We start from the raw sequence: 13,959 nt of genomic DNA, 5'->3' as shown, positions 1-13,959 counted from the left end.
TTACATGCGTTCTAAAGTCCGTTCACAAATAAAACTTTGGATCATTAACGGATGTCTAACTTTCAGAAATGATTTCATCCACTTCTCTTCTTTCCCTGCCTCCCCCCACCATCACTCACATACTCTGCCTGTAGTCAATAAAGCTTAAACAGACTTTTTTTAAAGCAAGCCTGAGAACATAGTGGCTGGGCATGCATCGCTGATGAAGTAGTCTCGTCTTGCTCAAATTAACTTGTAAAGCCTTTACATCGGTTCAGAGTGCCGACAGCTCTCTCTGTCAGCCGTGAGGACAGCCCAGACAACAGCCTAACCTTTCCCTGTTCCCTGAACACACTCCAGGCCCCGAAATAAATCAACACGTTCCAAATTTGCATTTAAAACTTTAAACCCAGAAACCTTAATCCCTACTAAGCTGCAAATAACTGCCCTCCTTTAAGACTCATTGCTTCCCAGGGGCTTCATGTGAACACCACACCATAATCACCCCATGTATCCCTCCACCCCCACCAGAGCTCCAGAGAGGCTGGCTGTGCTGTACGAGACCGGGGAGAGGGGGGAGGAGGAGAAGAAGGAGGAGAGGGAGATGGGGGGGGTTTCTTGACCTACCTGTGTGATGGGGCGTACCTGCTGAATGACAGGGGCCTGGACGCCGCCCGGCTGCATCTGCTGCTGCAGGAGGATCTGCTGCTGGGGCTGCTGGATGATGTACTGGGCTCCATTAGGGGCGCGCACCACCTGCAGGATCTGGCCTGATGGAGGCGGGGAGATTGTTGATTATTTGGGATTTATCACTACTGTAATAGCCCAGGTTGTAAGGGTGCATCCCTTGAGACAGACTTGAAAAGTCAATTGACTTTCTGTGTAGGAAGTGGTTGGATACGTTGTATATTATCCAAACACTTTCTGTGTAGAAGTGGAACCACTTAAGGGTACTTTACAGCCCTACATATTGGTGGCTGGCTACGATGGGGATCAAGATGCTCTGACCAAAATCTTAAAGGGGCAGCGTCAAGCCCAACTTCTGTTTCCAAGAGAACTGCATAAATGTGCATGTCGTGACAGAAATCACAATCTGCAACATCGACTCTGTGTACACAAAAACAATTGCGGAATAGCTGGACCGCTGACATCGGGATTTGAGTCCGCCATTGTCCGGATTGGGAAAACTCAATAGTCAAACTTTTCTGTGATTAATTTCACGAAAATGGATTTGATGTTGCAGATGAGTCCGCTGAAGCAGTACTCTGATACTGGAAAATAGCTGAGCGTGGGAAACACCATTGAACAACGATGGGAGCGCAATAGGACGGGCTGGTGTGTCTTACCTTGGCTGGTGATGAGCTGCTGGTAAGGGGTGACTCCAGTGGGCAGAGCAAGGGTTGCTGCAGTCGCTGCTGCACTCTAGTGGAGGAACAGGGAACAGACAGGTTTACACACGTCCTCACCCTACCGGTTTGATTTATCCTAATCTGAATTCTGGTCCTGTATGGCTCTTTTATGTGCAATGAAGATCCAATTAAAGGCGAATCCATAAATATATATTTCAGCACGGTTTTTATAAGCTGTGTTAACATAAGGCATGAATGAATAAATCGCTGTTTGTTTAAGCATAAGAAAAAACTATCACTATCAGGAAAAGAGTTCCCTCGGTTTGAGCTTGAAGTGGACTTTTTAAAACACAAAGTACTGTGTGGGAACACGAAAGTGAATAAAGCAGATGGGCTTTTGCATGTCATCGACGACCAGATGTGAATTCTGACTTCCACAGATGGCGCGTTGAAGTGGAAAAACGTACGGGCAAAGACAAAAGCAACGAAACATTAATACGCTTCACGGCCGTGTGCGTGTGTGCGCAAGTACGGAGAGGAGGAAAATGAATGTTCCGTCTGTGTGTCTGCGATGAGACAGTAAAGCCTTGTTCACACTCTTGTCTATATCTGTGCAGTAATCCTCTTTAAAACTTTAAGTCTTGTGTGAGGTTCATCATTTCTTAAAGACTCCACTCCCCCCAGCACACATTTTCCACCATAATCCCCCCCCCCCGCCCCAGGAAAACTTTACACAAACGTCACCGCGGAACAGCATCTCACTTGCACAATATGACATGTACAACGTTATGTTAGTACAGGACACAGTGTAAGCAGGGGGGGAGGGGGGGAATGTGATTAAATCCTAATTTCCCATCTGAGATTAATAAAGTAAATCTCACTTTATCCCGTATGATACGATAGGGAAGCGCCAGGAGTGACAAAACGTGCTTGTTCAGCTGTCGGGAAAGTGAACCGGACCAGATTTCTAACCCAACGTATTTCTATGTCAAATGACTTAATGACATCTCAAGGCTCTGTTGCGCATGGTGAATGGAGTGAAACCGTGAATATGAAACCTGAGTGGCATTTAGCTCACCATGCCGGTAGCACTCATATGCTGGAGGATCTTGGGATCCTGAACAATGACTTGCTGCTGGGGAGCTGTAGGCACAGAGAGAAAGACAACAATAATACATGATCAATATATGATGATCAGCTCAAAACATTCACGAGCACTCATGCGGTGCAACAGATAAAAATTACAGTTGGCCTAAGGCAGTTGTAACATGAAGGTACTTCTAAATAAAAACCTAAATAAATAAAAACATTAAATCATTTCTACAATCTCTTCTACAGGTTAAATTCCCTGCCGTCATGCATCTTTTGCAATCCCCCCCACACTCCATCACTCAGACATGATTCTACGTTGCCATGGAAACCAACCATCAATCTCGTCTGGCCGGTTGGTCGCTGTGTTGCTAGCGTGGTTGGGATAGGGGGTGGGGCAGGTCGTGGACTGAGAACCTCGGAACCAGACTTGAGTGGATAGAGCGGCATGGGCAGGCAGGGGACGTTGCGTTTGGTGGGTAGGGTTGAGTGCGTAGGGCTTTGGACCGACTAGCACGGGTATATAGGTAGGTGAGGTTATTACTATGACGAACCATTGTAGGTGTGTGGGTTGAGTTTGTTAGGGTGGGTAGGCAAGTAGGATCGTACGATGACAAAAAACAATAACAGCGATTATTTTGCCCAATGTTGTGATTATTAATTGTGATTAACAAATTATCTATATCGAATTTGATATACATGAGATACATTTCTCCCCTTCATAAATTGAGCGGTAGTGAGCCCTGCGTGGTAGGGCTGTGACTATGGAGCTGTGGTCTGCCTCGCATCAGTAGGTCTGACGACTGACTAATATGGGTGGGTGGGTTGACCAATAGGGCTGTGGTCTGCCGAGCATCAGTAGGTCTGACAACTGACTAGTATGGGTGGGTGGGTGGAGTTGACCGGTAGGGCTGTGGTCCGACTGGAATGGGAGTCTGGGTTGGAGGGAGCGGTGGGTGGGGTGTAGCACTGTGTACTGACCTTGCTGCTGCAGCGGCTGGAGCATGTGCTTGGCGGCGGCAGGCTGGGAGACCTGCTGGGCCTGCTGAGCCTGCTGCGTGGCCTGCAGCGCCGCCTGCTCCTCCGTGTGGAAGCCCTCCACCGCCTTGGACTGCATCAGCTTGTTCTCCCATAGCTGGGGGCGGAGCCAATGGGGGCGGACACAGCATAGGAGAGGAGCGTGTGAGGGACAAGGAGACGAGGATGTACAAAACCGCAGGCGCCTCAATAACAGGAACACCCTCCCTGGAAGTCGGCTGGCCGTAAACACTACAATGGTGTCACATTTAAGACAGGATGTTTGTGGACCATGGCATTTAGTGGTCAACAGCGTACCATACCAAGCAGTATTTACTGCCATTCACGTTGGAAGATGAGGGAAAACATAGCCCTTGAATGTTGTTATGAACACATTCAACAGTGCTCTATGAATCCGCTTCCATATATATAGTTTCAAAACAATAGCATCGATGCACCAGTGAACATATGCACACTGCACTATACTAAGCGAACACTAATCACTTAGAGATTAGTAGTATTTTGCTTATGGCTACAAATCGTTAGGCGGTCTGTTCGTATATGCGCAACCTTCATGAGACCTTCCAAAATATCTCTGCCTCATTTGTTAATCGCTTGGATGAAGGGTAATCTAGACTGCTTTGTGCCTGCTAAATGACTAAATGTCTGTGTGACTGCAAGTGTGTTTATGATTGTGACAGCAGAAGGGGGGGAGCGGGTCAAGTAGATTTACCGTTTTCAATTCCAGCAACACCTGTTCGTCCACCCCCTCATCCAGGAACAGCTCTCTCACCTCGTTGATCACATCCTCGATCACGCCCCGATACAGTTTAGGCTGAGGAGGATTAGGGCAGAGAAAAGACACACATTCGATCAAACTGAAATTGAATGAGAAAAGAGAGTACTTACCCGTTGCGAAGGAAATCTGGTATTAATCAATATTACATACACACTATGCTACGCATTTATACATATTGTATTACAATATTATATGCAGTTCGGAAACAGGCCTTTACACACAATTTTGATCTCTTCAGTTTTTCTTTCTAATCTACATCAATGAACTACGAGATGCAATATTAGGTATATTTATAAACAATTATTTTATATTTTGTAATAAAACGATACTGGCTAATGGTTATAGAACGAGGAATAACAGCTCCCATCACATTCGATTAAATCGAACTGCATGCATTAGTTGCGACGTGCTCATGTTAATGTACAGGCGGCCTGTTGGCAATAAACTAAAGCGAATCCACGCATAAAGCCAACATTTCGGTGCGCGCTTTGCATTGCACAACCAACATAGGCGACACACAATCCGCGGGACTGCATTTGTCAGCGGCATCGGCGCTCTAACCCTCCCCCTCGGTGCTCCTGCACTATTTAAGGCCGTCTGTCGTTTATATGGAGAGCCCGTGACGTAGCGCCGAGTAGCACCTTCCCATCCCAGCCAGTCTATATTAGAGAGCCAATATGGCCGTATATAACCAGCGCGCCGAGGGGAGGAGGGCCAGAACCGGAGAGCTGCGCGAGGAGGCCATTTTACGGGGCGGCAAACGGACCGGTCGTCGCGTACATAATGTACAAATACGGGGCGATGGTGGCGGCTATTTGGATATTTTTTAGGCTATTATGGGTGATAAGGTTTAACTCTTTATGATCGTAATGCTAGGGGCAGTTTATCGTTGGAGTGAAATGGGTAAATAGCGTGGAAAAGCCCGCTGAACCAGCCGTCTGCTCATGGAATGGTGGACAATGAGGTGCTCTGCGAAGCGACTGACATTGCCGAAACGACTGCTGAAAACCATTTCCAGAAATTATTTATTTGCAGTGAATGAAAATGTGCTTGACGTACATCTGGAGAATCGTGTTAGTTAATCTAATCGATTTCGCCAATTGAACTTACTCTTGACAACTTGCTGCCTCTTCTAAAAAAAAAGAGAAAGCAATGACAAGCTGGATATGCAAGACTGAACACTTGGTCCCATTTGTTGCAAATCAACTAACAAGAGACTATGAAAAGCTTCAATCGAAAACACTTACTCAATATCCAAAGTGGATTTCAAATGGTCTACATACCTTATATTTCTGATCTTTTTTTTTTTAAGTAAATGTCGAATTGGTTGAACATGTTTTAATCACGCTTATTTTAGATGTCAAAGTGTTCGAAAGTGTACGTCCCTACTACTTCACAATAAAAGAAGGTCCTCCACAGTTTTTCAGTACAACTTTTACCCCCAATCCTCCCACTGTCCTTAGAGATTGATCCTTACCACTGGGTTCGAGTTAGCCGAGCTCGCCATTATACGCGTAGTGTAAAAACCACACAAGAAATAGGCGAGAAATAAGAGCCAAAAATAACAAAAATACTTTAAAACAACTGGGAACGGTGTCTAAAAGTAGCCGGCATCACTTTTTGTAAATAAAACACAGTTTTAGTCGGTCTTATTTACAATCCCGGGCCGAGTTCCCAGCCGTCCTTCGTCTGTCGACGTCCTCCTTTATATACTGAGCTATGGCGCTGCGAGTGCGCGAGACATAGGGCAGGGACAACCAACGGGCAACGCGAGACTTGGTGCGGGAATTGTTGTAACGTAAGACTCACTCGCTGGGAAATGTAGTTTATATGCAAACAACCTCATAGAATACCTTTATATTTCAAATTATGCGAAACTATGCGGTTTTGTTTTAGATGATACACATAGGTTAAGGTTTCAACATAGATCTAACTGCCAAATACAGGCCTACTACTCTTCTGTCTGACAAGAGCTTTCGTTTTAAAATCCCTTAAATATCCTTTAGAATATTGTGTTCAAATATCTAAGTCTAGTTATATTTATCTGAGCCGTGGGGCTGTTCCTCTACGATGTGTTGGGTAGCCTATATATACATATATACAGCGTTCAGTTCAGTGTAGTAACTTAGTGGTGCCAGAAGAGGGCGATCACATCCCACAGGAAATACAGTGGAACAAAAACATTAGAAAATATATTTTTGTTTCCCCTCTATGGCGTGGATAGTAGGTCATATTTATCTCCATGTATAAGAAAACTAGTAAATCATAACACATACTTGAATAATTGCACAGGCTATGCCCATTGTCTGTCCCAAATGCACCGTCAAAAATGTCAAAGGAACATTTCCATAAAGTCTTTGTAATAAATTAAAGCTGACAGGCGAATGCGACTGCCACTTCTGTCTCCATGGAAACTTGCCTCCGTGGATTTGAATGATATTGACCATAGAACCACTGCGCCTTGCATCAAATTGATTAATGCGACTCTCTAAAATGTTATGTATGTGTCACCACCAGCAAAATAATTTAATTTCAGTTATTGACAGGAATTGAAAGGCCCACCTGACATTATATTAATGCGCAATTCGCGCATAACCTAATTTCCAGTCCAAGTGGAGCACAACACAAAACAGAAGGTAGGCTATGAATTATAGTTGTGACATAAAGTTTTTTCTATGTAGGCCTACTATATTTGCCTATACATCTATATTCAAAAAACAAAAGCCCGTAACATCAATTATATCGTGTACTCACACACGCACGCACATATAAACTGTACCCCCCCCCCCCCCCCCCCCCCCTAAAGATGCACAGAATACACACTTTCCTCTCCTCCCTTCCTTTCTTTGCCGTAGTTGCATAGCAACAGAGGAGCCGCTGCGAGCTCCAGTGGTGCTGGTGGTGGGAGCTCGCGCTGATTAAGCCTGTCTTGGCTTCAATTATGAATGGACTTCCAGCGACGCGCGCGTCTCAAAATGGCAACGCGCAGACTGATAAGGCATTAACAAACTCTCCAGTGCACCTATCTTGTTTACCACTTTCCCGAGGGCAAAGAGTCTACTCGCTGTGACTTTCATCAGGAGCGTTTGGACGGAAATGATTAGAGCAACTGAATTATTAAAGTCATAGGAAAAATAGCCGATAAAAGCCCTTGTTGATGGGAATGCGTAAGGTTAATGGTTGGGGTCAAGCTTTGAAAATAAACTGATGACCACGCATGTCTTAGAAACTCAATTCTTTGCCATTATATGGAGGTAACAATGTCTTTGACCTTTTGATATTGACTTGTGGTCTGGTATAGCTTTGAGCCAATATGCAGGGTTCGTTTAAGATGCCTGTGTGTGTGTGTGTGTGTGTGTGTGTGTGTGTGTGTGTGTGTGTGTGTGTGTGTGTGTGTGTCTGTGTTGTGTGTGGTGTGTGTGTGTGTGTGTGTGTGTGTGTGTGTGTGTGTGTGTGTGTGTGTGTGTGTTTCAGGAACATATGAGCAAACCTAATTTTACAACTTATATATTTTTTTATTATTGCAACCAACTGGAAGACAATACATCACATGAACATCATTGTAGTTTTTTTCAGAAAAATGAAAAAACAAAAGAAAACAAACCCCACATTTATTCATTTTTTGCCACGTTTTTTTGGACAATGTTGATATTTACATAGATGACATTGTTTGAAATCGTTCTTTGGCAATGTGATTGCACAAAAAGGATAGAATCCAACATTTACTGAGAGAAAAACTTGATGTCTGGGCGCATTCATGCCTCACTTCGTCAAGGACCAATGATAGTGTTGTGTTTTGACATCTCTAACCTATGGCTTTCAGTACCCATCTTACGTTGTCTCCGAAAGAAAAGAAAAAAAGAATGGCAGTATTGTAGATTGAGAACAAAACACGGGGGGGAAAAAAGGAAAACGCAAAAATAATAAAATAACAAAGAAACAGTTGGCAACCGATTTGTAGAATGCTGCACAATCTGATTGGCAGGTTTTAAAATAAAGTAATCACTGAGTGGCTTTCAGGCAGGGACGTGGAGTATTCTCTCTCTCTCTTCTATTTCCCACTTTCTTTATGTTGATCTGTTTATCCAACAGACAGTTATGGATCGGGTTCACTTGTGGGCTGAGAACATAGAGGGGGACATAAAGCATTGCAACGCTACCGGCTAAAAGTAACACACACACACACACACACACACACACACACACGCACACACACACACACTCACTCACTTACACACGTACACACATACACCCACACACACCTTGACATGCCCCTTGCCAGCACATGACAAGACAGTATTAGTCACCACTAAACAGTGCATGGTCGGCGGAAAACACACAATGGCTGCTTGACCTGGGATGCAGGGGGCGGGGGGTGTAAAGACACTAGACAGAGGAGGGAAGCCATTCAACATGGGACACTGACAGTGTCAGCATCCTACAGACACCTTTGTTATTGTGGGTCTCATGGATAGCGAGTGACGCATGTTACAGGTGGTAAAGGACTGTACCAAGGCGGGACAGGACATGCTGGGGTCGTGGATGCTAGTGCCAGAGGAGGACTGTACCAACTGGGACAGGGCATGCAAGGGCGGTAGGAGGTCTGCATCTGCGTCCCTATAGCATCTGCTCAGCTCAGAACAGGTTCAGTCTCTTTCCCTACTCGGGCACCAAGGTCGTTTCACCACAATATCACTTCTTTATCCACGGCCACTGCCTTTGTTCTGTAAGTGGTCTTCTGAAAAGGGGGGACATTTTTATTATTATGTTATACTGCCGGCACAGAGGGAGGGGGGGGGTTGAAACGTATCCATTTTGACAGCGGGGGCCTAACTACAGCTCCTCTGCATTTTAAACGTAGTGCGTTTTCAATTACTAGAGCTACGACACATAAAAATCGAGCGGACCATGTGACCTTTAACAGAGCCACTGGACATGGCGAGCCGATCAACGTGTGCAGTAAATTGTGTTGTAAATGTTTTAAATGGCCACACAGGAAATCATATGTTAAAAAATTTCTGGCATCAATAAGACATAAAACCTATCCTTTTCTTAAAAGTCATTTCTCTCATCTTTCCTTTTTGCTCTTCTTTCTGTTTCAGATTCTTTTTTTCTTTCCGGAAGCCTTTTTTTCTCCCAGGAGACGACGGAGAGTTTGTCTCGAACGTCAAAAGTTTCATACATTGACACTGAATGAAGCTGGCAGTAAATTAAAGACAATTGTACATTTTACATAAAGTAGGAAAAAAAAATGATGACAACCACGACGACAATACTGTTATAAATAAAAGACAAGAAATGTCGGTGACATTTCAGCGACGTGACAACAGAGGTATTTAGGACGGGCAGGCAAGCAGGCACAATGTTAAAAAAGTTACATTTGCTCATGTTAAACCTCTACATAAATAACACTATTGCATTCCTGTAATACTACCCAGGCGGAGACCTTTGCTGTGCATTGCCAATAGTTGTACAATTATCGTTACTTGACAGTGTTAGTATTTTGATACTAACCTTTTGTTTGTGTTGTATTAGTTAACAGATGACCATAAGCATGCCACCTCTTAAAAAACAGGTCAACGCTCCCCCAAAAACACCCAGCTTTAACCCTGGTTTAAGGCCCTGTTGCATTGTGGAACATTGTGCAGTCTGTAAAAGGGAAGCTCAAATTCTTCTGCAATGTTACTATTCAATGTAATTCAACAAGTTGTGGAAGTGTCGGATATCAGGCTTTAAACCAAACCAAACTCAATTTAGGCACTTTGCAACGTACTACTGTTTATTTTTGGGGTTCCGTTCTGTAATTCCTCATTCATTGAGGAACTGATGATTTATGACCACGCAACCATATTCATTTTGTTCTTTTTTCCCCACACCAAAATACCTAAATACCAATCTTCTGTGGATGCTAGTATTACAGGTATGCAATAGTCTATTTACATACACAAGTTCAAAAGCGAACAAGCTTACACTTTAAAGGGCATGTGTTTGGGGACAGGCTAACTCACACGTACACTAGACCAAGACCATATTTTTTTGAAGTAATGCAGGAATTGACACTGAAACACTATCGCTGTTCAGACGGAAGAAGTCTGAGCCAATGTCCAGGAGGTGACTGGGATGGCCTGGCCATGGCAACAAGAGGTGGCCTTAGCAACGAGAAATGAATAAAGCCCTGGAACGGTCGGGCTCTCCATTTCACAACGGTCTACACAAGCACCCCCTCCCTGAAAATGTGTCTTTGTAAGCCCATTCATAAAATACACATTAATAAAAAGACTCAACAAAAAAATCTGAATTAAACTTAAAACATAATTAAGGATATGACAATTGGCGGCAAAACATTTTTTTAAACTTTCCTCTAGGATTAAGGTTTATATGAAAATAAGTCATGCTTCATGCTAAATACATTGTTTATCTTACATGATCTTTGAATAAAAAACATTTGCTTTTTCATCTTATTTACAAGCACCCATGCAATGTAACTGAGAAAGTCCTGCAGGTCAAATTGCTTCAATTAAGAAAGGAAAAAAATAAAATATTTTCTAACCTTTTTACAAAGTCGTCCACCTGGGGAACAAATTGCTTATATCTTGATGAGCGTAGAGTAAAGTGTGGGGGGGCGGGGCGGAGGTGAGGGGAAGGTAAACTTATGCAAAACACAAATCTAAACTCACATTTGGATGTAGTATATCAAGAGCAGCGGACAACATGGACAACGGGTGGACAGGGATGGTGCGGGCGGTGGCTACCGCCGCGCCGCTAAATGTCTACAAGGTCTATGAGGCGGGGAGAGTAAGATGAGGAAGGAAGTTCTCGGGATGTCATGTATATGAACAACACCAAGAGGATGACGATGGAGTTATTGGCTCTTACCCGGCACCTTGTCCATCTTTAGAATGATAAACATGACTATGTCAGTATCTTTTTTTTTTTTTTTCATTTTTTAATATTTTCTATAATATAACTATTTTAAATACTATGAGTGCTCTTGAAATAAAAACCATGTCTTCACCATTGTTGTTGTTGTTGTTTGTTTTTTGTGTTTTTTTTTTAAGTAAGTGACGTAAAATAACGTGAAGTGCATGGATATATCACATCGGGTTTTCACAATTATTCGGACAAGTAACTTCATTCGTGTTGCTCTATCTCTCGGACTCTCGGTTAAGTCTTGTGTTTTTTCCCCCCTCTTTTTTTATTTTCTTAGCTCTCCTATCGGCTACATGAAGCAACCTGGTCACTTATTCTTTGGCACATTCTCACATTTGTGCTCTTGGATCGGAAAGAGTGATGCTAGTGAGCAGCCAAGGACTGTTCTGTGTTCATATTGTAATATATATCTATAACTATATATATATATATATTCTCTTAATTTAATACAATTGTCTCATTGGCTGAGCCTCTTTGCTAGCATCACCGATTGCTACAGGTTTACACGCAGGAACGAACGACACATGACAAAAACGACCGTCTTTCTCGACGTATATATATATATATATATATATATATATATATATATACTCACCGCAACGAGAATCCATTTTGATTTCCCTCTCCGACCCCCCCCCACCCCCTCCCAAAAATGTTGTGACAAGACATATTTTGTTTATGGCTTTCATCTCCTTTTTAAACAACAAAAACAACAAAGATGTGATGAGACGCGCGATCGTTAATGTTAGTGTTGCTGAACATGTAGGAAAACAGAGATTTTTCATATTGCCACAAATAAGTAGGATTCACCTAATGCCCTGCAGATAGTTAGAGAGGGAGATGAGAAACGTCCGTCGAGACTAATGCTTTAGCCACACCACCTGTAGGCCCGCGCCCGTGCACGTGAAACCTTGTGTGTGTGTGTGTGTGTGTGTGTGTGTGTGTGTGTCTCAGTCTGTGTGTGTGTGTCTCAGTCTGTGTGTGTGCGTGTGTGTGTGTGGCGGATTGACGCAACGTAATGTACTTCTAAAATAGGCGTGTTTCTCCATGTCCGTGCGCCTCCTCCTCCTCCTCCTCCTCCTCCTCCTCCTCCTCCTCCTCCTAGTTCCTCAGTGTCTCCTTCTGCTCCTTCTGGCCCTTGGCAGTGCGGTTCGTGATGTTGTTGAGGCAGGCGCGCACGCCCGCCAGGTGCAGCAGCGACCCCGCCGCCTCCTTCATCTCCTCGTCGTCGCTCTCCACCGGCACGGCCGCCGCCGTGGCCGCCCGCCGCTTCTTCAGCGGCAGCGTGTCGCCCGCCCCCCGCAGCCGGTTCTTAGTCCAGGGCAGGCTGCCGCCCGCCGCCGCACCCGGCGCCGCCGCCGCGCCGGCGCCCGGCCCCGAGCCGCGCCTCTGCGCCCGCAGCGGCTGCTGGGCGAGGAAGGTGGCGGTCGCCGCCGCCACGTGCAGGTCCAGCGGGATCTCCCGCGGCTCGGGCTTCACCTCCTCGGCGCCGATCTCCACGGCGATGATGTCGTCGTCGTCGTTGAAGTCGTCGTCCAGCGGGGAGCAGTGCGGGGAGGAGCCGCCCTCGTCCTGCGAGGAGGAGCAGGAGCGGCTGGGCGACTTGGCCGTGCTGTAGGTGTGGTCGTCCTGCGCGTCCTCGTCGCCCGACTGGCTGTCCTCGGCGCGGGCCGTGTAGTCGCCCAGCACCGACCTGGGGGCAGGGGGGGCGGGGCAGAGGTGGTTATTTATTCAACCAAACTATTTTAAACATCGTGAGTGCCCTTGAAATAGAAACATGTCCTCAGCCTTGCCTGGTGTGTGTGTGTGTGTGTGTGTGTGTGTGTGTGTGTGTGTGTGTGTGTGTGTGTGTGTGTGTGTGTGTGTGTCTGTGTGTGTGTGGGGGGAGTGTGTGTGTGTGTGTGTGTGTGTGTGTGTGTGTGTGTGTGGGGGGGGGGGGGGGGTGGTGTGTGTGTGGTGCAGGGATTTGTCCAGTGATTTCAATATCTTAGTATATATCTTATATCTATCTTCACATAACTGGCATGCAAATAATGTTCCTCATGTGGGGTTGTATGTAGTTCATTGTGCATTTCATTGTATTTGATTGTATTATTTAATGAAGGTTACATGTAAAAAAACAAAACATCCCTATGGTCCAATCGCCTGTATTGTAGCTTATAATTCTCCAGTTACACTGTTTCGTTTTGTATACAGAATTTTATTTCTATTATCCACTGGGATGTTTGTTATGTTATGTCCATAGCGGTAAGCAGGACGCAAATGATGAGCAAAAAAAAAAAAGGGAGATGCTAATCCATTTCACCCAGATAACGTGCATAGTGACACAGTCATACCTCTGGAAGGCAAGATTATTTTCAATTTCAATTTCTTATAGCAAATAAGCCTAATTTACACCGACTTCTCTGTTAACAGAGAACCTGTTAACAGATCACCGTCCAAATCGGTCACACGTTGCGGGATTCGTTGCGGGTCACTTGGTAGTGTCACATTTATCTGTTACAGTATCATATGTACATGAATATTATCCTTTACAGTGTCGTATATATAAATGTTATCCTGTACGGTATCGTACATACATGAATATTATCCTTCAGTGTTGTATATATATATATATATATATAAATGTTATCCTGTACAGTATCGTATGTACATGAATATTATCCTTTACAGTGTTGTATATATATATGAATGTTATCCTGTATAGTATTGTTTATATACATGAATGTCATCCTGTCTAGTATTGTTTATACACAAATGTTATCCCGTATAGTATTGCATATATGAATGTTAACT

At 44.4% G+C, this 13,959-nt stretch overlaps 1 protein-coding gene across 1 annotated transcript; it reads right to left on the bottom strand.

Annotated features, from left to right (window-relative positions):
* Positions 1–54: 54 nt before the first annotated feature.
* Positions 55–5,918, bottom strand: LOC311376100 (transcription initiation factor IIA subunit 1-like). The gene is made up of 6 exons (XM_084490987.1): positions 5,711–5,918; positions 4,168–4,269; positions 3,399–3,552; positions 2,407–2,471; positions 1,326–1,401; positions 55–749 (listed from the first exon to the last, which is right to left on the bottom strand). The coding sequence occupies exons 1-6, from the start codon at positions 5,738–5,740 to the stop codon at positions 481–483; spliced, it is 696 nt and encodes a 231-aa protein (XP_084347113.1). The 5' UTR covers positions 5,741–5,918; the 3' UTR covers positions 55–480.
* Between the last annotated feature and the right edge of the window lie 8,041 nt (positions 5,919–13,959).

This window comes from Micromesistius poutassou, assembly GCF_964030765.1.
Source record: "Micromesistius poutassou genome assembly, contig: SCAFFOLD_5846, whole genome shotgun sequence".
Taxonomy (NCBI): domain Eukaryota; kingdom Metazoa; phylum Chordata; class Actinopteri; order Gadiformes; family Gadidae; genus Micromesistius; species Micromesistius poutassou.
Note: the sequence above shows the minus strand (reverse complement) of the source record. Positions and strands in the feature narration are given on the sequence as shown.